This window comes from Limtongia smithiae (assembly GCF_038497785.1).
Source record: "Limtongia smithiae strain NRRL Y-17922 unplaced genomic scaffold V1518scaffold_1, whole genome shotgun sequence".
In the NCBI taxonomy this organism is placed as follows: Eukaryota; Fungi; Ascomycota; class Lipomycetes; order Lipomycetales; family Lipomycetaceae; genus Limtongia; species Limtongia smithiae.
Window position 1 is genome coordinate 755,821 of NW_027117622.1, and position 27,999 is coordinate 783,819.

The window sequence follows — 27,999 nt, forward strand, 5'->3', positions numbered from 1 at the left end:
AATGTCCGAGCAAATTGACTGACAGCCAAATTTTCTTTCAAGAATTTCAATTGCTCATAAAGTGTGCCATCAATTTACCACTGCTTATGATCCAGATATACGTTTACATCCTAGCTGACAATTTACTCATAGGGGTTTATGAAACGTTTATCATGTGGGATGTCGGATATGTTCAGCAGACCCCTTTACGCAATATAGCTGACGAGTCTGTTAACTCGCACAGCCAAGTAAGTTTGTTGAATTAACTAGCATCAATAGCCTATTATATCCGGCTTTTTATGTCTTTCCCAAACTTTCCGTCCTACGTGACAAGCCCGTCTGAGCACAAAAAGGACAACATGAACAGCATACAATAAATAGGAAGGAGCAGAAGAGCAATATATAATTGTGAACAAAGAAAAGTGGAAATAGGATGCAACAGCTTAGCAGTTATCCAGGCGCATGCATATGCAAGAGCAGCTAGTGGAGCTGGATTCGAAGCACCAGTGAACAGATAGAGAAACACAGAACTAGAAGACACGGAAAGGAAAAACAAAATGGGAAGATGAAGCGCATAATTATATCAATAACACTTGGCGCTTATATGACAATGATCTGGAGTGGCGTTGAAACAAGGGGAACAAAAAGTGAACAGGAAGGGAGATGTAGAACAAGATAACCAATTATGCCGAGCTGCCAGCGCCAATGGTGACCTTCTGTAACTGCTGCATAACATCTGCATCCATGGCCTTCTCGCCAAGCTCGTGATGGGCATCGAGATCTGCAGCGGCTTCCTCGGCGGTCTTGTCGTTTCCAAGCATCTCGGAGGGCAGGTTGACGACAGCCTCGGGCTCGGCGACAGGTGCGGACTGGGGCGAGGACGGAGCAGAGCCTAGCTCAGCTTCGGCTTTTTGTTCGAGAGCCTCCACCTTCTTGACCTCGGCCTCCATTTCCTCGTCGGTCTCCGCACGGAGGGCGGCCTCAGAGAGACCAACGCCGCCACCAAGCAACTTCCACCGCTCCATGTATCTCTTGTGCTTTCCGTCGGCGATGTCGCACATAGCGTTCCAGTACTTGTCGTGATGATACTCGAACTCGGATTTACCGCCAAAGAAAGCGTCGAGCTGCTCAGCAGGCACGTACTTGTCGATGGGCTCGGAAAAGACGAGCTTCTCACGCGTCAAAGGATCGATAAAGGGATAAATAATTTTGAGGAATGTCCAGACAAACCAGGGAATGTTGATGACGAGAGCCTTGCCGAGACGTTCGGGATAGTGGGTCTGCAGGATGTGAAGGACCTGACGACCCTGGTTAACAGAGGGGTTCTTGGAGTTGGTGGAAGACTTGAAGTCGATAAGGAGTGCCAGGTTCTCTTGGCCGCTGGGCATGAAGTCAATGACACGCTCGAGGTTGAAGACAAGGTGCTGGATCTGGCGATTGGACTTTTCCGTGTTTTGGCGGGAGGGGAAGAGGTAGAGACATGGGCGTGCGTTGTAGTCGTAGCCGAGGATGACTTGCTTGCCAGACTCATTCTGCAGAAGTGGTAAGTATATGAAACCGCGCGCAATGCTAATGGCCAGTCGTAGAAAAAAAAATAAAATGAGGAACTTGAAAAACTAAACGTACTTCAACACCGACGGAGTCGCGAGTGAGTTTGTGAACACCGTACTCGCGACGCCAGATAAGAGAGCCCTCAATGCGCTTTTCAGCGTCGTGGACCTTCCAGCTGGTGGCACGAAGATAGCGGAGAATGCACTCGCGGGTGACCCAGGCCTGCTCTTCGTCGCTGAGAGGCATTGTCGTCTTGTCAGTTGAAGAGACGGGGAGTTCCTTGATGGCCTTGCAGTACTCAAGGACCTCCTGATACTTTGCCTCCTCGTCCGCGGAAAGTGGCGGACGAGGAATGGGCTTGCAGGTAGGCAGTGGCTCGGTGAAAGGCACGTATCTGACCATTGTTGCGTGCGAGAATACGAGTGAAGGGGAGAGTAGTGCAGGCGGGAGGCGCGGGCCGGAGCGGTGGGGCGCGGAGGACGGAGAAGTTGGGTTGGACGGGAGCAGCGCGACAAGAAGCAGCAGCGCACAGCGTTTTCCTCGTGCCCCGGCAGCGGAACCACTGGTCTCCGCTTGCGCCGCGCGCTCGCGGCCGCTGCTACGCGTCTACAGCCCCCGTTCGGCCGGTCGCAATGCGCGTCTCGCTCCGCCTCGTCAATGCCAACACGCAGGTCCACAGCTCCGCTGTCTACACTTCCGCCGCCGCCGCGGCCAGCACCAGTGGAAGCGCTCAGGGGCGGCGGTTGGCGGCTACGACCTGCGCCGAGTCCGACTCCCAGATTACTACGCAGCCGCAGCCGCAGCCGCACGCACGTATGCGCTGCCCCTTGGGGCAACAGTGGTCTTCACTACGCTTTCGGCCCTGTCAGATTGTCTTCTATTTATGTGTGGTCGACTATTATTGTGTTCTCTGCTCTGTCCGTCTGTGTTCTGTTTTCAGCGCTCTGTTTGTTTCTAGTCTGCGTCGCTGTGATATGTGCTTCCAGTCGTCCTGTGTCACGGAACATTACTCTATGTCCTCTGTGCTGCACAAAACCGCGTACGTTTAGTCATGGTCTCTCTCGCAAGCTGCCTTCTCATATAGGTCTCTCCAGACTGTCTGTGCTTTCCAAGTTAAACAAGACGTTACGCTGATAATTCTCCCACATCTGTGACAGCAATTCGACGTTCATATTCTCGCGGTTCACGTCCTGCATCAGGGAATGCAGTTAGTCATGTTTTATGAACTCCATGTCACATCCACAAGCCAACATACCTGTAGGACTCTGTTTAGAACGATGATCGCCTCGTTCAGTTTCTCCTGCACGTAGAGATTAGCACACTAGTTCTCTCAGCTGCTCGTCGCCTCCCATGGCCCGTCTTACCACATTAGTGATTATCCGCGACAGCAATGCATTCTGCACCTGTTCGTGTGGATTCTCCATCGCGCTCTGGCTGCTCTCTTCAGCGCAGACAGATGACGCGGGTTGCAGACGCGTCTGTTGTGTTGGTCACTGTCCGAACACGTTCCACCTTGATCCGGGTAACACAACACCGTGTGCCTGCATTGATCCGGGTAAGCATCACGCACGTGCGGCAACAGTCAGGTTCGGCGATCCGAGCCAAACCACGCGACACTTATGCCGACGATCTGATAAGCGCCGCAAGGAAACCCCTTCACCCTGGAGTCGGAGAAGTCGGAGAAGCTCGGGATTTGGCACCTACTAGCGCAGAGTCAAAATACGCGCTGCGCATTCCTTCGCGGCAGCCTCGGATCCGGTTCGAAACTTGGGGAACAGCGCGCGGGCACCCGAAGCGGCGATAGTTGTTCACGTGACTAATAAGCTTGCAGCTGGCGATTGGATAATTCTTAGCAGGAAATAAATACCTGTTTATGATGCAAATGTTCTCGTGGAAGACATAAAGGTCGATTAGGCGTACTGTTGTCGGCAAAGAAAGGTGATCTTTTTAGGGCCCGAACGCACAGGACAGCCCGAACACGGATGGCGGACCCGAGTGTGTCTGCCCAGTGGCGTAGCACTAGATCCGGATACGAGGCTTGCGTGTGTGTCTGCGGCGTTGAGCGCGAGTACGAGCTCGGATCGGGCGTGCGAGCAAGTTGGGCGTTAGGGACAACGCCACTTCCCGAGACGTGGGCGCCAGGGGCAAGGGCGAGAGCGAGGGTCCATCGGACCACCGCCTGCGTCTTCTTCGCCCTCTTAAGTCCCGCCTTCCTGCGTCCTTCGCTCTCTCTCAGTCGTCTTTGCTCAACCAAATCGTCGCCCGTCTCCTGCTTTCGGTCTTATCCGGCGCAATTCGTCACTTCGTGCACACCGGCACACGTCCTCAACGGTACAGTTTTTTTAAGAAAGCCCTCCAAAATGTATGTGGGTCCATCGCGTGCCCTCCCCACGCGTCGTGTCGGTACTAATTGTGTAAAACAGGTCGTCCATCTACGATCTTGCGAAGGCGGACGCTTCAATTATTCAGACCTACAAGAACGTCGCCGAGTCCTACCCCCAGTACAATGGTCTTGAGACTCTGTGGGCTTCATGGTACACGTGGATGCAGAACGATGTCCTCGCCACTGGTATGGTTTATCTATTTTTTGCGTCGTCTCGGCAATTTATTAACGCATCGCTCTTCACAGGCATCATGACTTTTGTTCTGCATGAGCTCTTCTACTTCGGTCGCTGCATCCCGTGGATGATCATCGACTTCATTCCTTACTTCCACAAGTACAAAATCCAGCAGGGCAAGGTTAACTCGCTCAAAGAGCAGTGGCAATGTACCTCCGCGGTGCTGCTCTCACACTTCACCGTCGAGCTGCCTCAGATCTGGGTCTTCCACCCCATTTGCACATACTTCGGCCTTTCGTACGGCGTTCCTTTCCCCTCTGTCCTTACCATGTTCTACCAAATCGCTCTCTTCTTCTGCATGGAGGACACCTGGCACTACTGGTTCCACCGTCTGTTCCACTACGGTCCCTTCTACAAGTACATCCACAAGCAGCACCATCTGTACTCTGCGCCTTTCGGTCTTGCTGCCGAGTACGCGTCGCCAATTGAGGTCATGGTTCTCGGTCTTGGTACTGTCGGCTCGCCTATTCTGTGGTGTGCCCTCACCAAGAACCTCCACATTTTCACCGTCTACATCTGGATTATTCTACGTCTTTTCCAGGCTGTTGACGCTCACTCCGGCTATGAGTTTCCCTGGTCGCTCCACCATTTTCTGCCTTTTTGGGCGGGTGCTGATCATCACGATGATCATCACCGCTACTTCATTGGCAACTATGCGTCTTCCTTCAGATGGTGGGACTATGTTCTGGACACCGAGGCTGGCCCCAAGGCTAAGGCAGACCGACTAGCCCGCCAGAAGGCAAAGGCTGCCAAAGCTGCTGCCAAAGCTGCTACCAAGATGGAAGCCTCTTCATCTACCAAGAAGACTGAGTAATTTTTCTACCCAACACGTGGTTCATAACAACGACAAATCATTAACTACATCATTATTTTGGAAAATTTTAACAGTACACAGACGAGAATATCCGGAGATTGGGCGAAAGATGGTTTATCTATAATTGGCTCATTCTTTTGATTGAGTAGGAGATTTTTGCACGGCTTTTTTTAGGTTTTTTTTCATTCTCTCTTTGTATATTTAGATCGGTTAGAATTTCTCTTTACTATGCGTTGTGTCGGGCATAATTAACTGCGTGAATATAGCTGGTTATCATCTATTATTCGAGTGCTAAATTGGCAGGATTGTCTGCGTCGCCCGCCACATGTACCATGTAAATAGTGTTCTGTATGGCTTGTAAGGGTCTGACTTCTCAATCATTTCTTCTTCACTCATGTACTTGAACTTTCCCTTCGAACCTTTCGCAAGTGAAATATTCTTGCCGAACCAGATCGCCATTCCACGCTGCAAGCCAAGATCGCCAATTGGAAACACGTCTTGTCGCTTCAGCGCAAACATGAGGAAAATCTGAGCCGACCAAATACCAAGGCCGCGGACTTTGACTAACATTTCAATCACTTCGTCATCGGGCAACGTGATCAGATCGTGCGCATTGATCTCGCCTGTTGAAAATTTTGCAGCCAAGTCCAGCATGTACTCCGCTTTGCGCAGTGATAGTCCAGCGCTGCGCAGAGTAGGGATATCTAGTTGGAGCACTTCATATGGAGTCGGAAAAACGCCTTTCATTATTTGTTCGTTCAAGCTGTTGCTATCAGATGCCGGATGAGAATCAGGCAGCTTCTCATCCCCGCTAAACAACTGCAAAAATCGCTTTTTGATACTTCTGGCGGCCGATCCACTGATTTGTTGTGCGAGTATGCTAGTCGCGAGTGCATCGAATGGGTTCACAGGCGTCTCGAGAGTGTGTTGGCTAAACACCTCGCAGGGATATTTGGCGGCAATTTCCGCGAACCGCGGCTCGATAGATACGAGGTGATTGACTGCCGCCTCGATAGTGAAATCCTTTTCATATGATTTGGGGATTATCATCAACAACTCATTATTGGTCGCGGACGGCACAGGCTCAGGGATATCAGCAGCGGTCAGTAAAACTGGTGCGCTCTTCTTGTTCGATTTGTCCTCGTCCTTGATGCTTGTCTCTGCCGCGTCGCTGTCGTCTTTTGCTATTTTGACGGACCTGGTTTTCCGCAGCGGCCTTACTGGTGTTGTTACAGAGTCTGTGGATTCATCCTCAACCTTCAATTGCTTTGACGGTCGTCCCCGCCTATTCGCTGGCGACGACGATGCTGACGCCTCCATTCCAATTTCCTTCTCAGGAGCTGACAATGACGACGCGCTGCGTTTGCTGGATTTAAATGCATCTGTCAATTTTCTCTCCGAAGTGGCGGTTTCGAGACGAGCTAGTAGAGCAGTCGAAGCGAGTGCCGCGGCGCTTCGTGTGATACGAGTAGAAGTCATGATGACGCGGGAGGCTGATTAGACGGCTATCGTGGTGGCCAATCGTAGCGCCCTCGTCGCTGTATTTAATGAATAGACGACAGGTATATGTGAGTCTTCGACGATGCGAGATCTACCTTGGAACCTGAAAGTCGAACAGCGCGAGAGTTGGAGTTCGCAGTACTGGAGCCAAGTCGTCGTCCATGTCACACTTAAAGTTCACCTATGTTATCTGATCACGTGAACAGTTGAGAGATTCACAAGTCTGGGGTGCAGGGGACTACCGATGGTTAGTTATACTTGCCTGCGATGTTGTAAATCTGAGAATTGCAAGGTGCTCTTTAGAAGGAATGCTTGTCACATATATCAGATCGATGCAGACAAAATTCGCATTAAGTTCTGCTTGCGCAATCATTCTCGTCCGCAGTCAGTAGTCACGTGATATGCTTGCCGTTCGTAGTCGTGTTGGACGCGTGATCGCATAATTCTGTTGCAAGTTCTAGCTACTGGCCACCACGCCGTGCATATCCTAGAAGACCTACTATTCCTGTATCGATATTCGTTCACTTCTTCAGCTACTATTGGCAGTGGCAGCACAGAGCCTTGAGCAAATTCCCGAACTGCCTTCCAATTCACTTCCGCTATCACGGTCACTGACGTCATTGTGCTATTCGAAACTAAACATGCAACGGCAACAACAAGCGACAGCTGCGTCGAGAGGCCCGTCACTAGTCGTCGAAGAAACCACCGTATATCACGAAGGTCATGGCGGACTTAGTGCCGGTAGCGAGACTGCGGACGATAATATTGTGGTGGGAACGCTGCGTTTACGCGGCGGACCAGTGTCAGACAGGCGAGTTGCATGGAGCGATGATGTGATTGACAATGAGGGCATGGGCAAGAAGAAGTCTAAGAGTATGTTCATGAGTTGCTTATGTTCTGGGGTGATTTGTGCTAACATCTATTTGCAGTATGTTGTATCTTCCACAAACAGCGCGCGTTCGACGAAAGCTCTTCGGACGACAGCTCATCATCGTCTGACAGCTATGACAGCAGCGACGGTGAAAACAGCGGTAACGAACACAACAGCGACAAGATCAGTGATTGCAAAGGCAACCAGAACCCAGACTCTCAGAAGGACCACCCAACCGATGAGAACGCCCCGGCAAGCTGCTCGCACGATCACCATCATCATCATCATCACCATCACCGATCTCGACGGACGCGAAAGTCAGCGAGTTCCAAGCCGAATGCCTACGAACGCCAGCCAAAATATACTCCGAAATCCAATACTTAGGCTATGGTGGTTTCGAAACAAGCGCTGACATGATTGCTATTATTGGACGGCGACTTCGCGAAGCACCGCGAGCGACATAATATATCACAGGTTCGGCTTGAGATCCATATGTTTGGCGTTTGTTTGGTACATACAAAATTCTCCCATGAAGCCGGAGGTGGTTATTTTTTGTGGTAATGAAACAGAACTGTGAAGTTCAGGCTACTTGAGGCTTGAATCGGGGTTTCGACATGACAAGCCGGCTTGGACATGAGAAGCCGTGATGACTAGACTATATCTCCTCACGACGATTATAATCGCATCGCACTCTAAAGTTGTATATTATTACATAAGAATACAAGGTTTCTTTTTCTTTGCACTAACTAATAAATCTTACAAATTTTAATCACTGACACGGTGATGCACTTGTTTGAATGATTAGCCTTAAAGAGAGTTAGGAGTTAGCGGCTTACCTGAGCACTAAAAGCTTCTTCGTCTGTGATCACTACCATGTACCTATCGTTTCTTTGGTCGTGGTTTTACCTCTTCGTCTTTCGTAGCATGAAACTTGATCGTGTTAGGATAGTCCGCCCGGTTGAACTGGTACCCTTTGCTCCAGTCGTAGCTGATGGCGTAGGCAAACAGGGAACCATTGCGGTTGAAGGCAGTACTTGAGATCGTGCCACCGACATTGGTGTAGCCTTTTAATCTATGCTTGGAGTCCTTGTCCCAGAAATGGAACGTGCCGTCCGAGCCGGCGGTAGAGAAAGTGCCATGCTCTGGGTGGAAGGAAATGGCGTTGACGGAGTAAACATTGGACTCTGACCGTGGGCCGGTGGTGGCTACATCTCGGTGACACTTAAATGAAAAGCCCAGTTTTCTGTCGATGACGTATTAGCGTGAGTCTTTCCTTTATTTAGTCCAAAAACACTTACTGTTGTTCTTGCTCGTCCACATATTGAATCGCGCATCGTCCTTCGATACTGCCGAACGCGTATCCGTTTGCCGTCGGATAACATGAAACAACGCGAGTCTGAAACTTCAATTGACTCTGCGTCGTCTTGAAAATCTGTCCCGGATTGTCTAGATTGAATATGCAAATGTGCCTCTCTGCAGTGCCAACAACCAAAAGCTTCTGTTTCACGTCCATAGTGTACACACGCTCCGGCAACTGCACACTTAGCACCGGCGTCTGTTGCCGTAGATCCCAATATTTGAGTGTCTTGTCCCATGAACCCGTGGCAACAATTTGTTGGTTGCTGTTGCCGCCGTCAACGAATCGAACGGCACGAATCGTCGCATCGTGCGCCGCGATTTGCGAACTCTGTCCTGTTTGTACGTCGAATAACCGACCCGCCTTGTCCGATCCGCCAGAGACAACTTTCGTACCATCCTATGCATGCGTGTTAAAATCTGAATTGGGCAGTGCATGTATCGGGATCAGCAAAATGAAAACTCACATTTGACCAGTGCACGCTAAGCACAGGTCCTTGGTGCTCGTATAGAGCCTTCCCCTGCGAATCACCGTTTCCCGCAACCTCGTAAATCCGAACCTTCTTGTCCCAAGACGAAACTGCTAAAAAGTCCGCCTGTGGCGAAAAGCAAATGTCGGAGATTGAGTCCTCCGGTGGGGACGTTATGTCGCGGTCATTCTGCAGTTCGGCCGCGGTTCCAGTCTGTACCGACGTCCCCATGGACGAGCTCGAAGCACCAAAAAAAGACATTGTGATCTGTCACTATTGTACATGCACTTCTATATGCAAACACGAAAAGTAAGTCGTCCGTGACTGCAGAATCGTGGCCCGGTGGGTGGAAGTTAGGAAAGAGTCGTGGCTAGGGCTGGCTGGAAGAGCTCTGTCGTCGCCCCAGGTCGAAATTCCTCCATAAGGTTCACGAACTTTCGTGTTTATGCGCCTAGCACAAACCTGGGCTCATCTCTAACGCGTCGAAACCCCAACTCCGCCACTATTGCAGGCTTGACTAATTACGGTAACAGAGCTGATTTTCGTAAAATTCAGTCTTGCTCTCTGTCTTGTTGCCGTTGACTATTATCTTAGATATTCTAATCACTTTTTGTGTCTCAAATGTTCATCATCTTCCGCGCCCACAAAACAATTGTCAGAGCGTAAGCTAACGAAGTATCACATAACAGCTAGCGAGCATATACACAGCTGATAAGCAAATCGACAAATAAACACACACGCCTAGCACTTATAGATAGTCTGTCCCAATAGGTGTGTTTTTGACTCGACCGCTGCACTTACGTCAACAGTTTTTTATCTCTTTTGTCCAGTATGCTTCTTCCCAGCAGAAGATTTGATATCCTCATCTCGTATGATATGGAATTTGATGGTTGTGGGATAATCTGGTTTGTTAAATCGGTGCCCCATACTCCAGTCATAACTAATTGCGTATGCGAATATGGATCCGGTTTTGTTGAATGCGGTGCAAGGTATCGACCCGCCACCCCCAGAGTAGGCCTTCACTCTACTTCTCGCGTCTTTATCCCAGAAATTAAATGCTCCGTCCGAGCCTGCGGTAGTAAATATGTTGGTAGTAGGGTGGAAGTCAACTGCATCCACTGAATATATGTTGGTTTCAGCTCGAGGGGCTGTTGTGGCAGGTTCTCGATGACATCTAAACGTTATTCCGCTCTTCCTGTTGACTGTTAACCCTGCCATAGAAGCAAGATTTGAAAAACACGTACTTGTTTTCCTGTTCGTCGATATAGGCATACGCGCAGCGTCCTTCGATGCTTCCAACCATATATGCATCTGCGTTGGGGTGCACAGCAAGGACGCGAGTCTGCCGCCTCAAATTGCTTTCGATAGTCTTTGAGATACGATCGGGATGATCCAAATTGACGAAACTGAGCTTTCGATCAGCAGTGCCAACGATAAGAAGTTTCTTTTTGGCGTCCATCGCGTATACTCGTTCGGGTAAGTGAACGGTGAGAGCAGGAGTTTGTGCCCGCAAATCCCAGTATTTCAGCGTCTTGTCCCATGATCCGGTTACGACGATCGGCTGGCTGCTATTTCCAACATCAACAAATCGGATAGATCGAATAGTCGCGTCGTGAGCGGCGATCTGTGAGCTCTGGCCGGTCTGCAAATCAAAGAGTCGACCGGCTCTATCAGATCCAGCTGACACTACCTTCGTTCCATCCTAACGAAGTCTCACATTAGTAACAGATCACAACTCAACAAGACACTTATACTAACAGGAGACCAGTGAACGCTCAATGCCGGCGCCTGGTGTTCATAGAGTGCCTTTCCTTCCGAGTCACCGGATTTGGAAACCTCGTAGATCCGCACTCTGTGATCCCACGATGCAGCAGCCAAGTAATCGGCCTGTGGCGAGAAACATATATCTGAGACTGAGTCTTCAGGAGACTGAGCTATTTCTTTGTCTTTTGGTGCTTCACCAGCAGCCGCGTCGACTTTAGATTGTGCAGCAGAGATTATCGATCTGTTCGACAAAAATAGAGACATTTGAGTCGTGAATGAGAACTATGACTCAGTTTATCCAAACATATAAGGACTCTGACGATTGATGTAACCACAGATGTCAACGTATGTTTGGAAAGCTCTTCCTGTTGTAGGTTACCAGTGCGACAGACCAAATCTAGGGAAGTGGTCTCAGACGCAAACGTGGCGAGCTTAGAAATAGACTGTGAGAATAGCCTATAAATATGAAGCTGAAGCAGCAGCAAATGCTTCTGAGACGTTTAAGCACTACTGTGGTGGTAATCAAGCCTTTCTGTGTTGTCACCGATCCTTGTCGGTGTTACGACGCAAGGAAAGTTATAAAGAGAACACAAAGAGAGGGAGTTCGCATCCTCAACTTTGATTTGTAAGCTATTTGCTAATGGGCACGTGAGACTGTGTACGCACATTTGCTGAATATCCACGCGTCGGTTGGGACTGGTATTAATCGACGGACGCGTCAGTCACAGCACGCGCGACGATTCCACTATCATCAGGGCGAAGACGCCGACAGAGTACATGCCAGATAATGCCAAGTAGCGAGTCATGCAGCCCAGAAAATGCGAGGGACTTTCATCACCCGTTTCAGCCATATGCTATCCAGGTAGACTTTATGAATGCTCTGTATGACACGATCAACGACGGCAAAATTGGAATATTCGAGAGTCCAACAGGTACGGCCACATTTAACAGGAGCTGTCTTAATTTACTAATGCTGAGACCAGGAACCGGAAAATCTTTGTCGCTGATCTGCGGGGCAATGACATGGCTGCGAGATCATCAAAGACTCGAACTGGAGTCTGCCACCGGCGATGACGGTGAGGATTCATCTGAGCCAGCATGGGTACGGGAATACCAGCAGCATATTCTTCGCGATAACCGCTTGCGCAAGTTTAAGCGACTCGAGGATCGGTTGCGCAGAGTTAGAGAATCGGAAGCAAGAGACCAAGCTGCGATTGGCAAGACTCGTATTTTTACGGGCGACAGCAGATCATCGGGTCGCAAGAGATCTAAGGAGAACGAATCCAGTGACGAAAATCAGTTTCTGGTCAAGGACTGGACTGATGACTCAGATGCATCACAGGCTGCCGCAAGCACTGGCGAGAGTAATCTATCTAGTGAAGTGCAAGCATTATTACACAGGTATTTCTGATATGCGTGCTTCAATTTTTGAGCTGCATTTTCACATGATTTAGACTCAATCCGAACACAAACCATGATGACAGCGATGATGATAACGACGAGTTCGATGGAGAGACCAAAATATTCTATGCCTCCAGAACGCATTCTCAACTCACACAATTTGTCGAGCAGCTCAAGTTACCGCACTTTCCTCCGTCGGAGCTTTATTCTGGAAACGGTGAACTACATCATGTGCCACTTTCGTCACGCAAGCAATTATGCATTCATCCTACGATTTCGCGGCTCCGTAATGTGACAGATATTAATGACCGGTGCGCCGAATTACAGCATAATAGCGGCGATAAGCGTTGTCCGTATATGATGAACGAACACGAAGCGGAGGGTCGAAACAAGACAAGGGAATTTCGAGACAGGATTTTGGTATGGGGAATTTGCACTCAGTTGCGGAATATTTACTAATTTACCAGGCACACATTCATGATATCGAAGATCTTGCTGATATAGGCAAATCTATGGATGTGTGTTCTTACTACGCCAGCCGGAGCGCCGTCAAGAGTACCGAGGTATGTTGTGAGATTGTCATTGTGAGTTCAGTCCTGGCAAGTCACTGACAAATTTGAAGATCGTGACTTTGCCTTACCCACTCTTGCTTCAGAGCAGCAACCGCAGAGCACTATCGCTATCTCTTAAGAACCATGTCGTAATTATCGATGAGGCACACAATCTTATCGATGCGATATCTTCTTTATTTTCTCAATCTATTTCCCTATCCGATGTTGAGAGATCGTCACAGGCGCTGGAGGCTTATCTGAAGAAATTCTCTAACAAGCTGAACGTCGGAAATAAGGCTTATATTACGCAGATATGCAAACTATTGACAGTTCTCAAGAACTTTTTGCAGAATTTTTCTGGCTCCAATGGCACGGAAATTGTACAGAATGACATTCTTCAGAACAAGTCCATTGATACTATCAACTTACATAAGATAGAGACGTATCTTGAGAAGAGCAAACTGGCGTGGAAACTTGAGAGCTACGTAGGACATCTTACCAATTTAGCAGACATAGCGGCGCGCAAGGAGAACTCCAAGAATAGGCCAGTACAACGGCAATTTTCTTCAGTTCCAACGTTATCGAAAGTCATGGCTTTCATAATGACGCTATCGAATCTTTCAGATGAAGGCAAAATCTTCTTTGAGCAGACTACCTGTGAGAAATATCTAAAGTATTTGCTTCTCGACGTGAGTTTTCACTTCAGATCCGTTGTGGAAGATGCACGATGCGTGATATTAGCGGGAGGAACTATGGAGCCCGTAAGTCGCTGTAATGTAACAGCTATGAACGGCTGTGATGTGTCGCATCTAACACGACAGCAGATATCCGACTACAAGAAATATTTGTTTCCTTATGTCCCCGACAACAAAATACGGATTTTGTCTAGCGACCATGTTATTCCACCGCAAAACTTAGCCGCATGGACGATTATGAGCGGACCAAGCGGCAAGGAATTGAAGTTCTCGTTTGATCAACAAGGTCTTGAAAGTAGTGTGAGTTGCAGGATGTATTGAGGATTTGATGTGCTTCTAATTTTGGTAGGCTAAGGAACTTGGTCGTACTATTTCGAATCTGTGCTACGTAATACCCGACGGCATGGTGGTGTTCTTTCCAAGTTACAAGTACATGGAGCAAGTGTGCATCTCGTGGCAAAAACAACAGCCTAATAGTTTGGTCTCATTATGGGATCAGATCAACAAACGTAAGGCTATATTCCAGGAACCTCGCGAAGCTACCGAGGTTGATGGCGTCTTATCCGAATATGCACAGATGTTGAGCAGTAGAACTACGGGAACATCAACGACAGGAGCGATATTGCTCGCCGTTGTTGGCGGAAAGATGTCGGAGGGTATAAATTTCTCGGATCAACTGGCTCGCGGAATTATTATGGTTGGCCTTCCGTTTCCAAACGCAAGATCCGCGGACATGATTGCGAAGCGGCGATACGTGGAAGACATGACCTCTTCGGAAGTAAAGCGACGCGAGCTGCTAAAGCTGAAGGACCAGTATACTACAGAATCTGACATCCCTGCCCCACTGATGGCTAGGATCCGAGATATATGCAAGAAGGAAGCAGATCAAGCATCTCAGGACTACTACGAAAACGTCTGCATGCGCGCCGTCAACCAGAGTATAGGCCGCGGAATCAGACACGCGAACGATTACGCAGTCATTCTATTTGCTGACTGTCGCTATGCAAGCGAGCGAATTCACAGGAAGTTGCCAAAGTGGATCAGAAGTCGCATGGGGAGCGGGTCGGACAGTGCTGGTAATATTGGAAGTATTCTGAAGCAGGCCCGCAAGTTCTTTGCAAGCAAGTGAAAGTTATTTGTGGCAGCTAAACTTGTGCAGCGCCAATAAGAAGATTGGCCAGTTGCTGGTAGGTAGGTACATCTTCAATGTTAGCTAGATAAGCTGCTGCCCAAGAAATGACGGGGGGTCGTTGCTTGCCAAGGCGCGTGCGGGCCGTGAATTAAGAGCGGACGGAGTTATGTGTTTGTCAGGAGTTTGGGCACCGGCTTTAGCTAAGAAGCGGATGCCGACAATCCGTTTGTTCCGCACCAAGGAATTTAAAGTTGGATTAGCGAGTCGAATTGACGCGGCCAAGCACTCCATACTCCTCCGAGGATGCGCAGTGCGCAGGTATTGTCCAGTAGGTCTGCGATTCCACAATACATCCAGTCCAGCCACGTACGGTGGACAGAGTGCTCCAGGCATCAGCCAGTGACGGTCTATGCGGTCAAAGACTTTCCTGAGTTTCCGAACACGAACGCGGTAAGCCGCACGGATAAGGAGCTGACTAATTCTTCACGAGCTGGCACCGGCCCCTGAGCAGGAGCAAAACAGCTGGAAGCGCGGCCGGCGAGTACGGCAATGATTGACTCACTCGGCTTAGACCATGTGGAATTGCCTTGTTGGTGCCGCGCAGGGCCCTTCTTTTCCGTCTTAGCTTCCGCGCTCTAACCGTCGAGCTGTATGTGGTCACCCTCTTATATGCAAAGCCGGACGCAAGGATGACTACCGCTTTTGCCCCGCCGGCTTTCCTGCACACGTGGAGTTGCTCTTGCTACTCCGCTGCTCGTTGCACGTTTCTCCATCGGACGGTTCTTGATTTTCTGTAGGCTGTTCAGCATGAATTCTGGCTCGTCCGCCAGCACCGAGCTGAAGGAGGCTAGTTTTATTAACAATGCTGAGGATTGTGAGATGGCGGCAATTAAGGCCGACAGGGACCAGTTTTCCCCTCTTGAGCTGAGGCGAATTCGCTCCGGCGCGATTGATATGTCCCCGGACGAGCAGGAAGAGGAAGTTGAGAAGGGTATGAGTCGAGCGCAGTCTTTGAACCCAGATATTGTGGCGTGGGATGGGCCCGACGACCCTGAGAATCCATTTAACTGGAAGAATTCAAAAAGTATTACTATTCCTGGCTATTTTATTGCTCGGGGTTGTGCTTGCTAACACTTCTAACAGAGTGGTTTATCACGATGGTGGCAGCACTGGTCACCTTTTGCGTCGCACTGGCGTCATCTATTTTCACTGCTGGTATCACAGAAATTGCAGCCGACTTTAATGTCAGTCGGACCGTCATTACGCTCGGCCTCACATTCTATGTCATGGGATTTGCGACAGGGCCCTTGGTCTTTGCCCCGATGTCTGAGGTATACGGGCGCAACCTGGTGTACCGCTCATCCTGGATTTTCTTCATGCTATTTCAAATAGGCTGTGCGTTAGCTCCCAACGCAGCAACTCTTCTCGTGTGCCGTCTTATTAGTGGTATTGCTGGATCCTCACCTATCAGTAATGCCGGTGGCACGCTCAGCGACATGTGGCGGCCTGCCGAGCGAGGAACTGCCATGTCATTCTTCATTGGTGCCCCCTTTGCCGGGCCTGTGCTTGGGCCTATCATTGGAGGCTTCCTAGTCGAATACGTGAGTTGGAGATGGACGTTCTGGCTGATCTTGATTATTAGTGGCGTACAGTTCATTGTCCTGTTGTTTTTGATGCCAGAAACTTATGGTCGCACTCTGCTAGAAAGGAAAGCCGCTCGATTACGTAAGGAGACAGGCAATATGAACCTACACGCGGCACATGAAACTACAAAAATCTCCCATTTTTCTCACCTTCGTGTTAGTATCGTGAGACCGGTTTACATGCTGTTTACTGAGCCTATAGTTCTCTGCATCGCAGTGTACTGCGCTCTGATTTATGCTATTCTGTATATGAACTTCATTGCGTATCCGGTCGTGTTCCAGGATGAGCGAGGATGGGGCGCCGGAACCGGTGGTCTACCGTTTTTGGGTCTTGGATTTGGAATCATGTGTGGTATTTGTACTGCACCGGCGCAGACAAGGTTGTACGTGAGACTGACGAAGGAGCGCGGTGACGGTATGATCTACCCTGAGGGTCGTCTCCCATACTCGATTGCTGGTGCGATTATTCTTCCGATCGGTATTTTGTGGTTTGGATGGGGCAGTCTTCTACACGTTCACTGGATCGTGAGCACTATCGGCGGTGCTGTCTTTGGATTTGGTTTGATCTTGGTGTTCCTCAGCATGTTCAGCTATCTCGTGGACGCTTATCTGATTTATGCAGCATCCGCGCTAGCGGGCAACTCGCTTCTCCGTTCGATTTTGGGTGCGACTTTCCCGCTGTTTGCGGATCAGATGTTTACTAAATTGACGCCAAAGTGGGCTTGTACTCTGCTGGCTTGTCTGGCATTTATCTTGGCACCGATCCCATATTTCTTTTATAAGTTCGGTCCGCGCATTCGAGCGTTGTCAAAAATGAAGCTTACTGCACCATCGCCTGTGTGAGAAAAGTTGCTGGAGTCTATGCTTAGTTTGTCTCGTTGAGTTGCATTGGTGATGTCGTCCGTCTGCTTGCATCATGGCTATTGGTATATTGGAGTGCATATATTGTTTGCTGGATATCTTCGACAGCAAAGGTTTCCTGTTAGTTATTTGAAGTTGATGACGTAATTCTTTCAAAATTATTGACAGCTCGCGAAGATCATTTGCTAGCAGTTGGTGTGTGTTATGTTTTGGAAATGCAGTTGGCATGGGCAGCTCCGGAGGCAGAGGCGTGGTCCGATGACGTCGGCCACTGGCGGGGAGCTTTCAGGGGCATCGAAATGTGCATAGCCAAACCTAAATTGATTCGTAGCTACCTCAAACGACTCCCCTCACCACGCGAAGCCGTACGAATTTGCCGATTACGCCTTGACAAGTCGGCATATATTTAATCTCAACTACTGTCTACCATTGAGATACAGAATGCATCCAGTGGATTTATTTCGGCCAGTGGCGACAACTCCGCCCGATGCGAAGTTCCAGCGACGACCACATCCGTTACTACCGAAGAGCGTCGCTGTCAACAATGAGGACGGAAAGGGCACGCCGATTCATACCAACAAATTTTACGCAAATTTATACCTCGGGAATCAGGATCTTGGTGTGTTTGTGGTCCCGTACGTGATATGGTGGAATCGCGGGATTCAAGACACGTGGGGTCTTGGGATTAGCCAGACATCCAAGGAGCAGAGGGTACTACTGTGTTTGATCCCTCAGAAGAGATATCGACCAAGACTGACTGTATATGAAACAGGTTTTTGGCCCTGATGCCAACAAGACTCCTGCGCAGTACTTTCTTCATCCTGGCGGCATCAGGTCAATGTCACTGTCAGCTTTTGAGTTCGATCAAAACATGCGACTTGAACTTGCAGATATGACACAGTTTTCAGTGTCGGCGACTTTCTTTGCCGGACCGGCACATGGCACAGGAAAGGCACTTCAGGTTCCGATAGTTCTTGGTGCCGGGTTTGTGACTGGAGTATACTACGACTTGATCCCACGGTTCAATTCAGTCGTTGGTTTCCGGTCGTATCGTCAGGTGCAAGGTCCACGAAATGGAATGCAGAAGTACGTGCTTGATTTACACGACAGTACTCAATGGGTTCTTTATGCCACCATCCCGGAAGGCCAAAATTTCCAGTTAAAACAGGACGACTGGCAAACACTTACTTGCGTACAACGAGTTCGAGGAGTGACCGTTCAGATAGCGAAGATGCCGCCAGGAAGCGAGCATGCATACGATGCGCATGCAGGAATGTTTGCATGCAGAGCGACGATAGCGGGCACAGCGGTGGACTCTACAGCGACAGTTCATATCAACTGGGCTACACGTCAGGCAAACAATAGCAACAAATTACTACTATTTGCGCTCTCGCATCATTCGCAGACGTTCACGGATTTAATGAAGACACGAGACTTGGGGTTTTCGTTAGACTCCCAGACGAAAGGAGCGATGCAGGCTTATTCCACCAATGATTTCTACATCACGGAAAGACTACCAACGGAAATACAATTTGCACCATGGACAAGCATTCCCGCGCTGCGCAGTTTCATTGGGAAATATTCTTCAGAGGCTATACGGGATATTCAGAGTTCTGCTATGAAGGAGCTGGAACAGGACATGGATGTGCACTCAAACTTGAACTCAATGTATTTCGCAGGAAAAGCGTTGGACAAGTTTGCGTTTATTGCATATGTCGCGTTTGATGTGCTGAAGGATACAGAGCTGACCATGAAGGCGATGGGAAAACTTACGCGGGCGTACCAGCGATTTGCGACGAATAAGCAGCAGTATCCGTTGGTCTACGATAGTGAGTTGTGATCTGGACAAAGTGCTCCTACTGAAGACTAGAATATAACTAACCGAGCAGCGACATACAAGGGCTTGGTATCCAGCGGATCGTACGTCACTGGGAGCGCACTGGAGGACTTTGGAAACACGTATTACAACGATCACCACTTCCACTATGGATATTTTGTGCATGCGGCTGCCATCATCGGGTACATTGATAATGCGCTCGGTGGAACGTGGCTTCAGGATAACAAGGAATTTGTGAACGCGCTGGTGCGGGATATTGGTAATCCGTCCGAGCAAGACCCGTATTTTCCCGTGTCTCGTGCGTTTGATTGGTTTCACGGACACTCATGGGCGAAGGGACTGTTTGAGTCTGGCGACGGCAAGGACCAGGAATCGACGTCAGAAGACTACCACCACGCGTACGCAATCAAGCTATGGGGCCGTGTGGTAGGCGATGAGAGCATGGAAGCGCGCGGAAATATGATGCTCGCGATCATGAAGCGATCGTTTAACTCGTACTTTTTGTTATCGAACGACAACAAGATACAGGAGCCGCGAATAATCGGGAACAAGGTGACGGGGATTGTAAGTTGCGGCATGCGAGGGGGCCAGCGCTGCACAGTTGTGTCTAACAGTTTCGCGGACAGTTGTTTGAGAACAAAGTCGACCATACCACATACTTTTCGGCAAACATTGAGTGCGTGCAGGGCATACACATGATCCCCGTGACGCCGATCTCTTCGTTTATCCGCTCGCCGAGTTTTACCGCGGAAGAATGGCAAATGATATTTCAGAACATTATCGGCGGCATGGACTGCGGCGGGTGGAAGGGCATTTTGTACTCGAACGTCGCGCTGTTCGACCCGAGACAGAGTTATCGATTTTTTGCATCGCCAAATTTTCAGGACTCGTGGCTAGACGGCGGCGCGAGTCGGACGTGGTATCTGGCGTATGCGGCGGGTAAGTGGGAGCAAGACAAAGTGATAAGCAATATTTCGGTTGACGTTGCTGACGACGTCTGGCAGGCATTGGTGGAGCGTAGACCCCTGTCAGTGGCGCTCGGAAGTTGCGTTAAATACTGCGGCGAAATAATTAGCAAGCCAGGGAAGTATGACATAGAGCGGACTAGTCGGCCGACCTGTATAGGGCGGCGGTAGACGTCAGCTGCGCGAACTAGCTGAATGATCAAACTGAAGGAGCTGGAATTAGCCAACATGGCTGAGGTCAGGCAAGATACTCGTTGTGTAATAGCACAGTTACGGCCCACATGGCGATGGCGCGACAAGGACCTGCAGTTAGGTCAAACCGCCCACACAATGCGTGCAGACCGCAGATTGCAGGGATGTATTTGGCGACGCGCTGTTGTGGCCGCGCGTGTTGTTGTCGTGACGAGAGGTTTAGGATCGCTATGCATATGGCGACGGTTGGTCACAGACAGCCCCTGAGCCGAGAATGGTCATACCGCGAAAGCAGGGCCGGACAGCTGCGGCGGGCACGTGCGCTGGCGCTTTAGGCAACGTGATCGTAGTGCCAGGCCCAAAGAAGCCGCGGGGGGCGTGGACGCGGCCCAATTAGGCAGGGACATTTCGGCGGAGACATATTTTGCCGGGCTTGTGCGCCTAAAACATTCTTTTGGCCGACAGAGTTCTACGTAGGTTTTGCGCGGCGATGCGCTGCGGCCCACGGCCGCCCAGCCGCCTCAGGGTCTCCCCACGATGCATCCGGCACAGTCCTTCCTCTCATCACACCGCGCGCGCATGGTCACTGTGTGCCCGCGCGGTTCGCTACTCGCGGAATGTCTGGCCCTCGCTCCGACAAGACGCCGTGGCGTCGGCGGCGCCTGCGCTGTATAAAGAAATATGATACCCCGCCGGCGCCTGCTCCTGCGTCGTGCTCTCGTCGCAGCTTGTTCGTCTGCTTGTTCGCGCGCGCTGCTCCGCTAGTTAGCATCGTCGCCGGCCCCTGCAGGTTTCACGACCTCTGTCCAGGTCTACGGACTGTCCACTCCTTTCTTCTTCTCCCGCTCGCTGCTCGCTCTGGCACTCGCTGATCTTGCAAGTGCTCGCACAATGCTGCTCTCTGATTTCCTAATGTGTGTGATGCTGGCTGGCGCCGTGTTGGCCAGTCCAGTCTCGAAGACTACGACATACTTGGGAAGCTCGCCGGCCATCACAAAGACGCTGAACCTCTTCCAGGCAATTGCTACCACGGCTCCGTACTCGGCAATCCCTACTGTCACACATCCCTTCCAGCCGTCGGGCTTCAATTCCAGCGTGCTTGGTCAGAAGTCCATTCCGACAAACAACTTCTACTGCAATATGTTCTTGGAGGATCAGACACAGCCGGCATACATGTACCCCTATGTTGCGTTTTGGAATCGTGGATCCAGCGGCTTTTACGGTCTGGGTGTTAGCTTGACCTCGTCGAGCCAGAGAGTAAGTGCCTTATTTTTTTCGGCTTGACAGACTGTATCGCTTATCAATGTCGATAGGTATATGGTCCTGACGCTAGTGCAAACCCCGTGGAGTATTACTACAGCCCGACCAGTCAAATGCTCTCTTTGTCTGCCGTAGAGTTTGATTCAGACATGACCATGTCTCTGTCAGACCCTGAGGTCATGTCAGTGACGCTTGCACTGACCGCAGACACGTCGACTTATGGATCTGGGCACTACATCAGTGTTCCGCTGGTGCAAGGCGCCGGCTTTGTCACGGGAGTCTATAACAGCTTGACACCAAGATTCGATTCCACTACCGGCATCGCCTCTCTTTCTGCGGCGACAAGTCCACGGAGCGGCATGAAAAAGTACAAGGTTGTACTGTCAGATGGCACAACTTGGGCAATTTACGCGACAGTACCGTCTGGTCAATCGTTTGATTTGACACTCACCAGCTCCTGGACGATCGAAGCCGCACAGGCGTGCACCGGTGTCGTTGTGCAAATTGCCAAGATTGTCAGCGGAAGTTCCACGGCTCACGATAATCATGCTGGAATGTATCCAGTGGGAGTAACTTTACACGGTACTGCATACGGCAAGGCTGGTGAGTATGACATCAAGTACGCACCAAGCGGATCCAACAACGCCGGAAAATTAATGCAGTACGCGCTCTCGCATCACGTCTCGTCGATGCGCTCCGACATCAAACGGTTGTCACTGGGATTTTCTGTGGATTCGCCTGCGAAAGGGAAGATGTACGCATATTCAACCAATGATCTCATAATGGAAGAAGGACTCTGGCTATCGCTCTCTTTCAAGCCGTGGTCTCGAATCGCAGGTTCTACTGCAAACTATACCACGAACGCCTTGGCATTGATTCGTGCCGCTGCTACTTCCGAGCTCCAGCAAGACATGGCGTCACAGATCAACGACGGCTCGATGTATTATTCTGGCAAGGCTTTTGGCAAATTCGCTATGATTTGCTACGTCGCGCACATGATTCTTAAAGACGACGATATGGCAAGTGACTGTCTCACAAGACTGAAGGCTGTATTCGCTACTTTCAAGAGCAATCAGCAAACAAATCCTTTAAACTACGATAGTGAGTCGTCTCGGTTGATCTCGAAATCTGTCACCGGCTAACCGATATAATTTAGTAACATATCGTGGTATTATCTCCAGCGCTGGTGTAGCTACCGCTGATTACACCGCGGACTTTGGTGGTACATATTATAGTGACCACCATTTTCATTACGGGTACCATATCCATGCGGCTGCTGTGATAGGACTTATCGATGCCGACATGGGTGGTAACTGGATTTCACAGAACAAGGCTTACGTCAACTCGCTGGTCAGAGATGTTGCTAATCCGTCTACGCTGGACACTTACTTTCCTGTCTCGCGCTCTTTCAGTTGGTTCCACGGACATTCCTTCGCCAAGGGTATTCTGGCCTCCACGGATGGCAAGGATCAGGAGTCTTCTTCTGAGGACTATCATCATGCTTATGGTATCAAGCTATGGGGTCAAGTGACTCTCGACTACAACATGATGGCGCGCGGTTCCATGATGCTGGCAATCATGGATCGAGCCATGAATGACTATATCTTGATGACGAGCTCTAACACAATACAGCCTTCCAACTTCATCGCAAACAAAGTAGCGGGAATTGTGAGTTTTCTTTGGCCTTTGTCGCCACTGTGCTCCATAAGCTAACCACATATGATTAGATATTTGAGAACAAGTGCGATCACACAACCTACTTTGGCACTAATATCGAATATATCCAGGGCATTCATATGATGCCACTCACGCCAGTATCTTCGCTCATACGCCATCCTAATTTTGTCGAGGAGGAGTGGGATTCGTTGCTAGCCTCTGTCGCCCCGACGCCCTTGGGGGCATGGACAGGAGTGGTCTATGGAAACTTGGGACTGTACGATCCCCAGTCAGCGTACGACTTTTTTGCAGTCAGCGATTTCGATACCGATTATTTGGATAGCGGTGCCAGTCTGACGTGGTATTTGGCATACCTTGCTGGTATGTGTTGCTATTTCTCGTGTTCTCTATGGATGGATACTAATTTTCCGACGCAGGTGTTGGCGGTGCTACTTCGTAGAGAATAAAACTACACCTCCTGAACTGGCGTGTAATGTAATATTAGTCATTCGCTTGTCGCAGTTTTGCTTATATCACTCTATATGCATGACTTTAAATTTGTTTATTCACATATATGTACTATATACCGGGGTAAAGTTGCATGTTTGCTAAGTTGCAGCGTATTATTTTGTATTTGTTGACTCTAATGATTTAATCTTTATTTAGGAACTTGCTATATTTGATTTCAAGTGCACATCTTGCAGGTCGTATACTACAACCAGCTTGCTTTAACCGTTGCTGTATAATAGATCACCATGGTGGCAAATATGGGTAACACAACAAAGTCAGGACGAAAGTGCCTGCAATGAAGTCAAGCGGCGTTGGCCCGGCGGTCGGCAATCCCGCTGGGCCACATCCCGGTTGAACGTGCTGGGACTGATTTAAAGACGCCCCGGAGCTAACCACCGCCGCAGCAGTTTCCGCGCGGATTTTCTATGAGTCTAAAAACTTTAATTCGCTGATAACACGGAAAATCTGGCTGGTCTAGCGCGTTGACTCTTTCTGTTGGAGTCTTCGCTGATAGCCGGGTACTCTACCTGACGCAAGAACAAGAAGCAACTTTCTCATAGCCATGCCTATCGACGAAGCAGACGAGCAGGAGTCGGCTAGACTTCTGGGAAGCGACCAGCGCGCAGAGGTGGAGGATATTGGCGCGGAGGAGGAAGCGCTGATTGACGCGATTGAGGAAGAGGAGCTCAGCACGCGAGCACTTGCGATTGTGTTTTTGTCCCTCTATGTTGGTATTTTTCTGTCCGCACTGGACAGCACTGTCGTTGCGACGCTGCTGTCACGAATTGCGTCTGACTTCAGCGAGTTCCGGTCGGTGTCGTGGATTGCGACCGGATACCTTATCGCGCAGGCTGCTACTCAGCCGCTGTATGGCAAGCTCTCGGATATCTTCGGACGCAAGTCTTTGTTGCTTCTGTGCAATGTTCTGTTTGGAATTGGCGCGGTGCTGTGTGGTATCGCGCCGAGTCTGTGGTGGCTTGTGTTTGGACGCATCGTGTCCGGTGCAGGTGGCGGCGGACTGAGTACGCTCAGCGTTATCACGCTTAGCGACATTGTTCCACTGAGACAGCGCGGTATTTTGCAGGGTTTCGGCAACATTTTGTATGCGTGCGGAGCTGCTTTTGGTGGTGTTGTTGGAGGTATTTTGACCGAGGCTGTGGGATGGCGCTGGACGTTCGCCATGCAGGGACCTGTTATCGTGTTGTCGATGATTGCGATACAGGTGAACTTAAATCTTCCCGCGATCAAGAAAAATGGCGATGTACTCAAGCGAATTGATTTTCTTGGCTCCTTCACGCTCGTGTCTGGGCTTGTGCTGTTCTTGTTCGGTGTTAGCGTTGGCGGTAACTACTACCCGTGGCGTTCAGCTATAGTCGTCATGCCTTTGAGTCTTTCGGTTATTGTTTTGGGCTGCTTTGTTTATGTTGAGCTTTATATCGCCAGAGAGCCAATTATCCCCCTGCGCCTACTGAACAACCGTACTGTCGCAGGCTCGGCTTTCACCAGTTGGTTTACAACAATGGTTTACTTCAGCAACATCTTCTACACTGCCATCTACATGATTTCTGTCAAGGGTGAGTCCCCGACCAAGTCCGGTGGCAGTCTGATGCCGCAGTTCATTGGCAGCTCACTTGGCTCTGTTGTGTGCGGCGCCTACATGCGCGCGACCGGTCGTTACAGGCTGATGACCTACCTCGCAATGTTCAGTATTGTCAGCGGCTCGGCTTTGTTATCCACTATCGGTCTGCACACGAGTACGACGCTCGTGGGGTCGTATCTCTTCTTTCCTGGTTTCGGAGGCGGCATGTACCTCACCATCACGCTCGTCGGCCTCATTGCTGCGGTACCGCACGAGTACCAGGCCGTGTGTACGAGTATCCAGTATGGTTTCCGCGGCACGGGCTCGACCATTGGCGTCGCTGTCGCTGCTGCGATTTTCCAAAACAGATTGGTGGAGAAATTGCACCAGCGAATTACCGGTCCCGGAAGCGAAGATATAATCAAGCTTGTGCAAGACTCGGTAGATTCGATTAACCAGGTGCCGGAGGAGTATCGGATGGATATTACGCAGAGTTATTTGGACGCGATTCACGCGGTGCTGTATACCAGTACCTTTATGGCGTTGTGTGCAGGCACTGCCAGTCTGTTTATGAAGGAGCACGTTTTGCATGACAAAATTAACCGCTCGCGGTAGAGTTTGGCTGTATTATTACAGCGCATTTAGAGAGGTATTCAGGCATGGTGGTGAACGAAATATTTGGTGCATATTCAAACTCAAATTCTCATTGGGGGTAGATTTTGAGATTTTTTTGGATCTAATTTGAGATTGGAAAAGTTCCTGTTTTTGAAATGAATATATTCCTAGAGTAACGCAGCATGTAAGCAAGCAGATAATGATATAAATAAATAGCACTTTTAATCAAAAAATTCATAGCTAGACGCCTGTAATCCCAAACAACACAATTAGCGTTTTGTACAATGCTCCAAATCCAAAAACAAATCTATATCGTCAGTTTGAAATCAAGACGTGCGTTTCCAGAATCGGTGGTGGTCTCTTCGTACGCCATCCGCTCCTCTCTCGACATGCTTTCGAGTTTCCTTTCGCGCTGCTTGTTCTTGTACGTCAGGAAGACTTTGGTAAAGACGGCGACTGCGGCGTTCGCGCACGCGATTCCGATGAGCGCCTTATTTCCCACGCGGTAGTATGGCTTGTCCCTATCCTGGTAGATGTTTGACCCCGCAAGTTTGCCGCACTGCACAAAGATGTTGTACCACGCAGAAGCGAGCGCGCGGCGCTCGTGGTCATTCGAGTTCTCGGAGATCCAGGCGATCATGATGGGATGGAAGTACGGGTATCCGACGATCAAGGTAAGTGGTACAAAGCGCGCCCAGCGAGAGGCGGATTCGGGGAGCACGATGAGCGCGATCAGGTTGGGGATGACCCAGACAGAGGCGATAATAGGGAAAATCCAGCGAACCTTGAACTTGTCGGAGGCCTTGGACACAATGCACATGCACAAGATGCAGATAGCGGAAGCCGGGATGGCGAGGAGGTTGCATTGCAGCGTTGTGAACTCCATGGCCTTCAAATTGATCGTTAGGTACTGCTTTCCTTGCAACGAGGGAATAAAGCCGAAGAATCCGAGAAAGTAAACGGGGAACAAGTACGGGTCGAAGAAGGAGCTGATGATATTTTGCACATTTATGTACAAGTGACGATCGCGCTCGAGAGCCCGCGACTTCGAGCTGTCGTCCAAGATGACCTTTGCGCGAAGAATCGCAACCTCACGAGCTGTGTACACGCGTGAAATGTGCTTCCGACGTACGGATGGAAGAACGAACGCAGTCGATATTCCAATCACAGCGGTGAGCAAGCCCTCGATGAGGAACAGCCACTGCCAGTCATACCATCCGTTCGTGCTGTTGATCTGCAATATGCCGACAGCTAATAGCGAGGACACAATGTCGGTTGCCTGGGATGCGCTCCAGATCCATGAGTAGCGAACAGCGAGTTCCTTTGACTTGTAAAACGAAGAGAGATAGAGAACAAGACCAGGAATGAAGCCGCCTTCGCAGAGGCCGAGAAGCGCACGGGTGGCAAGGAAACTGGCGCGGTTGTTGATGAACGCCTGGCAAAACGCGACAATACCCCACGCCGACATCATGACAGGAATCCAGACCTCGGGGCCTAAGTAGCGAATGATCATCTGCGAGGGAATCTCCATCACGAGGAAGCAGACGAGGAAGACAGACTGGCCCACATTGTAGTCGTTGTTCGTCATGCCGTTGTTGACGAGGAAGTCCGTCGTAAGTACGTTCGAGATGTTTGCCCGGTCAAGCTCTAGACTGAAAAACATGGCGCACGCCCAGATCATGACACGCCAGTCGGTCTTCCGGCGAACTTTCTTCTCCTCCTCTGCGGTCCATGAGCCCTCGCCTTTCTCGAGAAGATGCGAAAGAATGATGTCAGGATCGTTTTCCTCATTCTCGTAGCTGCTGTCTGAAACGGTGCTGACTGCCCCGAAACCGTCTAGTGGGTCCTTCTGTTCAATCGAGGATGCTTGACGAGATGTTAACAAATCGGCTGATCCAAGAGTTCCGAGATCACACGTACAGAGGCGGGGGACGGTACCCTCCTTCGACTCGGTAAGACTTTCGGGAGAAGATGCTGTGGTGGTGGACATTGCCGTCGTAGCAATTGTGTGGGCGACGAAAGACGTGCACGAGAGCGAAGGCGGAGGAAGGGTATTTATCAGAGGCTCCAAAAACTAGGGGACGCGGTTCCTGAACAAATGCGTGCTTTTTAATACTGCCCTCGCCATAGCGAGTATATGGTTCCCGAGTGCGTGCGCACGCAATTTTTTTTGCGTGGT

The 27,999-nt window shown here is 50.0% G+C and overlaps 13 protein-coding genes across 13 annotated transcripts; 7 read left to right on the plus strand and 6 right to left on the minus strand.

Moving 5' to 3' along the window:
* Positions 1-662: 662 nt before the first annotated feature.
* V1518DRAFT_402926 (CRAL-TRIO domain-containing protein) lies at positions 663-1,932 on the minus strand (the record flags this gene model as incomplete). Its single annotated transcript, XM_066901852.1, has 2 exons — positions 663-1,511; positions 1,606-1,932. The coding sequence occupies 2 exons, from the start codon at positions 1,930-1,932 to the stop codon at positions 663-665; spliced, it is 1,176 nt and encodes a 391-aa protein (XP_066761949.1).
* Positions 1,933-2,384: 452 nt separating this feature from the next.
* Positions 2,385-2,994, minus strand: V1518DRAFT_408877 (DASH complex subunit Dad4). The gene is made up of 3 exons (XM_066902238.1): positions 2,895-2,994; positions 2,786-2,830; positions 2,385-2,720 (listed from the first exon to the last, which is right to left on the minus strand). The coding sequence occupies exons 1-3, from the start codon at positions 2,952-2,954 to the stop codon at positions 2,607-2,609; spliced, it is 219 nt and encodes a 72-aa protein (XP_066761950.1). The 5' UTR covers positions 2,955-2,994; the 3' UTR covers positions 2,385-2,606.
* Positions 2,995-3,512: 518 nt separating this feature from the next.
* On the plus strand, positions 3,513-4,962 carry V1518DRAFT_424533 (uncharacterized protein; the record flags this gene model as incomplete). Its single annotated transcript, XM_066905869.1, has 3 exons — positions 3,513-3,598; positions 3,954-4,099; positions 4,160-4,962. The coding sequence occupies 3 exons, from the start codon at positions 3,513-3,515 to the stop codon at positions 4,960-4,962; spliced, it is 1,035 nt and encodes a 344-aa protein (XP_066761951.1).
* Positions 4,963-5,253: 291 nt separating this feature from the next.
* On the minus strand, positions 5,254-6,012 carry V1518DRAFT_369741 (DNA glycosylase; the record flags this gene model as incomplete). Its single annotated transcript, XM_066901292.1, has 1 exon — positions 5,254-6,012. The coding sequence occupies one exon, from the start codon at positions 6,010-6,012 to the stop codon at positions 5,254-5,256; it is 759 nt and encodes a 252-aa protein (XP_066761952.1).
* A 971-nt stretch (positions 6,013-6,983) lies between these two features.
* Positions 6,984-8,128, plus strand: V1518DRAFT_17983 (phosphatase inhibitor-domain-containing protein). Its single transcript, XM_066900837.1, has 2 exons — positions 6,984-7,335; positions 7,392-8,128. Exons 1-2 carry the CDS (start codon positions 7,104-7,106, stop codon positions 7,715-7,717), a joined length of 558 nt encoding a protein of 185 aa, XP_066761953.1. The 5' UTR covers positions 6,984-7,103; the 3' UTR covers positions 7,718-8,128.
* On the minus strand, positions 8,018-9,582 carry V1518DRAFT_439754 (WD40-repeat-containing domain protein). Its single transcript, XM_066906406.1, has 3 exons — positions 9,157-9,582; positions 8,632-9,089; positions 8,018-8,576 (listed from the first exon to the last, which is right to left on the minus strand). The coding sequence occupies exons 1-3, from the start codon at positions 9,418-9,420 to the stop codon at positions 8,213-8,215; spliced, it is 1,086 nt and encodes a 361-aa protein (XP_066761954.1). The 5' UTR covers positions 9,421-9,582; the 3' UTR covers positions 8,018-8,212.
* A 151-nt stretch (positions 9,583-9,733) lies between these two features.
* On the minus strand, positions 9,734-11,501 carry V1518DRAFT_408886 (WD40-repeat-containing domain protein). The gene is made up of 3 exons (XM_066902239.1): positions 10,918-11,501; positions 10,404-10,861; positions 9,734-10,354 (listed from the first exon to the last, which is right to left on the minus strand). The coding sequence occupies exons 1-3, from the start codon at positions 11,185-11,187 to the stop codon at positions 9,973-9,975; spliced, it is 1,110 nt and encodes a 369-aa protein (XP_066761955.1). The 5' UTR covers positions 11,188-11,501; the 3' UTR covers positions 9,734-9,972.
* A 209-nt stretch (positions 11,502-11,710) lies between these two features.
* Positions 11,711-14,699, plus strand: V1518DRAFT_402932 (helicase C-terminal domain-containing protein; the record flags this gene model as incomplete). Its single annotated transcript, XM_066901853.1, has 7 exons — positions 11,711-11,855; positions 11,907-12,324; positions 12,378-12,744; positions 12,792-12,887; positions 12,947-13,636; positions 13,700-13,870; positions 13,920-14,699. The coding sequence occupies 7 exons, from the start codon at positions 11,711-11,713 to the stop codon at positions 14,697-14,699; spliced, it is 2,667 nt and encodes an 888-aa protein (XP_066761956.1).
* Positions 14,700-15,302: 603 nt separating this feature from the next.
* Positions 15,303-17,527, plus strand: V1518DRAFT_18366 (major facilitator superfamily domain-containing protein). The gene is made up of 2 exons (XM_066900847.1): positions 15,303-15,786; positions 15,846-17,527. The coding sequence occupies exons 1-2, from the start codon at positions 15,510-15,512 to the stop codon at positions 17,186-17,188; spliced, it is 1,620 nt and encodes a 539-aa protein (XP_066761957.1). The 5' UTR covers positions 15,303-15,509; the 3' UTR covers positions 17,189-17,527.
* Positions 17,528-17,535: 8 nt separating this feature from the next.
* On the plus strand, positions 17,536-20,663 carry V1518DRAFT_408894 (endo-1,3(4)-beta-glucanase). The gene is made up of 4 exons (XM_066902240.1): positions 17,536-17,917; positions 17,979-19,035; positions 19,096-19,607; positions 19,670-20,663. The coding sequence occupies exons 1-4, from the start codon at positions 17,648-17,650 to the stop codon at positions 20,177-20,179; spliced, it is 2,349 nt and encodes a 782-aa protein (XP_066761958.1). The 5' UTR covers positions 17,536-17,647; the 3' UTR covers positions 20,180-20,663.
* A 37-nt stretch (positions 20,664-20,700) lies between these two features.
* Positions 20,701-23,872, plus strand: V1518DRAFT_408899 (endo-1,3(4)-beta-glucanase). The gene is made up of 6 exons (XM_066902241.1): positions 20,701-21,457; positions 21,514-22,561; positions 22,617-23,128; positions 23,188-23,497; positions 23,554-23,707; positions 23,783-23,872. Exons 1-5 carry the CDS (start codon positions 21,092-21,094, stop codon positions 23,574-23,576), a joined length of 2,259 nt encoding a protein of 752 aa, XP_066761959.1. The 5' UTR covers positions 20,701-21,091; the 3' UTR covers positions 23,577-23,707; positions 23,783-23,872.
* Positions 23,873-23,893: 21 nt separating this feature from the next.
* Positions 23,894-26,053, plus strand: V1518DRAFT_408903 (major facilitator superfamily domain-containing protein). The gene has a single exon (XM_066902242.1). It carries the CDS (start codon positions 24,189-24,191, stop codon positions 25,818-25,820), a length of 1,632 nt encoding a protein of 543 aa, XP_066761960.1. The 5' UTR covers positions 23,894-24,188; the 3' UTR covers positions 25,821-26,053.
* Positions 25,962-27,999, minus strand: V1518DRAFT_408904 (major facilitator superfamily domain-containing protein). The gene is made up of 2 exons (XM_066902243.1): positions 27,741-27,999; positions 25,962-27,686 (listed from the first exon to the last, which is right to left on the minus strand). The coding sequence occupies exons 1-2, from the start codon at positions 27,808-27,810 to the stop codon at positions 26,128-26,130; spliced, it is 1,629 nt and encodes a 542-aa protein (XP_066761961.1). The 5' UTR covers positions 27,811-27,999; the 3' UTR covers positions 25,962-26,127.

Coding starts and splice junctions, on each gene's coding strand:
- V1518DRAFT_408886 (XM_066902239.1), bottom strand. CDS start 11,187: ATGTCTCTATTTTTGTCGAACAGATCGATAATCTCTGCTGCACAATCT. Junction 10,862..10,917: donor TGAGCGTTCACTGGTCTCCT/GTTAGTATAAGT, acceptor AGACTTCGTTAG/GATGGAACGAAGGTAGTGTC. Junction 10,355..10,403: donor ATCGACGAACAGGAAAACAA/GTACGTGTTTTT, acceptor AACAGTCAACAG/GAAGAGCGGAATAACGTTTA.
- V1518DRAFT_18366 (XM_066900847.1), top strand. CDS start 15,510: ATGAATTCTGGCTCGTCCGCCAGCACCGAGCTGAAGGAGGCTAGTTTT. Junction 15,787..15,845: donor TAACTGGAAGAATTCAAAAA/GTATTACTATTC, acceptor CACTTCTAACAG/AGTGGTTTATCACGATGGTG.
- V1518DRAFT_408894 (XM_066902240.1), top strand. CDS start 17,648: ATGCATCCAGTGGATTTATTTCGGCCAGTGGCGACAACTCCGCCCGAT. Junction 17,918..17,978: donor AGACATCCAAGGAGCAGAGG/GTACTACTGTGT, acceptor TATATGAAACAG/GTTTTTGGCCCTGATGCCAA. Junction 19,608..19,669: donor GGAACAAGGTGACGGGGATT/GTAAGTTGCGGC, acceptor TTTCGCGGACAG/TTGTTTGAGAACAAAGTCGA.
- V1518DRAFT_408904 (XM_066902243.1), bottom strand. CDS start 27,810: ATGTCCACCACCACAGCATCTTCTCCCGAAAGTCTTACCGAGTCGAAG. Junction 27,687..27,740: donor GGGTACCGTCCCCCGCCTCT/GTACGTGTGATC, acceptor CATCTCGTCAAG/CATCCTCGATTGAACAGAAG.
- V1518DRAFT_408903 (XM_066902242.1), top strand. CDS start 24,189: ATGCCTATCGACGAAGCAGACGAGCAGGAGTCGGCTAGACTTCTGGGA.
- V1518DRAFT_408899 (XM_066902241.1), top strand. CDS start 21,092: ATGCTGCTCTCTGATTTCCTAATGTGTGTGATGCTGGCTGGCGCCGTG. Junction 23,129..23,187: donor CAAACAAAGTAGCGGGAATT/GTGAGTTTTCTT, acceptor ACATATGATTAG/ATATTTGAGAACAAGTGCGA. Junction 23,498..23,553: donor GTATTTGGCATACCTTGCTG/GTATGTGTTGCT, acceptor TTTCCGACGCAG/GTGTTGGCGGTGCTACTTCG.
- V1518DRAFT_17983 (XM_066900837.1), top strand. CDS start 7,104: ATGCAACGGCAACAACAAGCGACAGCTGCGTCGAGAGGCCCGTCACTA. Junction 7,336..7,391: donor GGGCAAGAAGAAGTCTAAGA/GTATGTTCATGA, acceptor ATCTATTTGCAG/TATGTTGTATCTTCCACAAA.
- V1518DRAFT_408877 (XM_066902238.1), bottom strand. CDS start 2,954: ATGGAGAATCCACACGAACAGGTGCAGAATGCATTGCTGTCGCGGATA. Junction 2,831..2,894: donor CGCGGATAATCACTAATGTG/GTAAGACGGGCC, acceptor CTCTACGTGCAG/GAGAAACTGAACGAGGCGAT. Junction 2,721..2,785: donor TTCTAAACAGAGTCCTACAG/GTATGTTGGCTT, acceptor TCCCTGATGCAG/GACGTGAACCGCGAGAATAT.
- V1518DRAFT_439754 (XM_066906406.1), bottom strand. CDS start 9,420: ATGTCTTTTTTTGGTGCTTCGAGCTCGTCCATGGGGACGTCGGTACAG. Junction 9,090..9,156: donor TTAGCGTGCACTGGTCAAAT/GTGAGTTTTCAT, acceptor ACGCATGCATAG/GATGGTACGAAAGTTGTCTC. Junction 8,577..8,631: donor GTGGACGAGCAAGAACAACA/GTAAGTGTTTTT, acceptor CGTCATCGACAG/AAAACTGGGCTTTTCATTTA.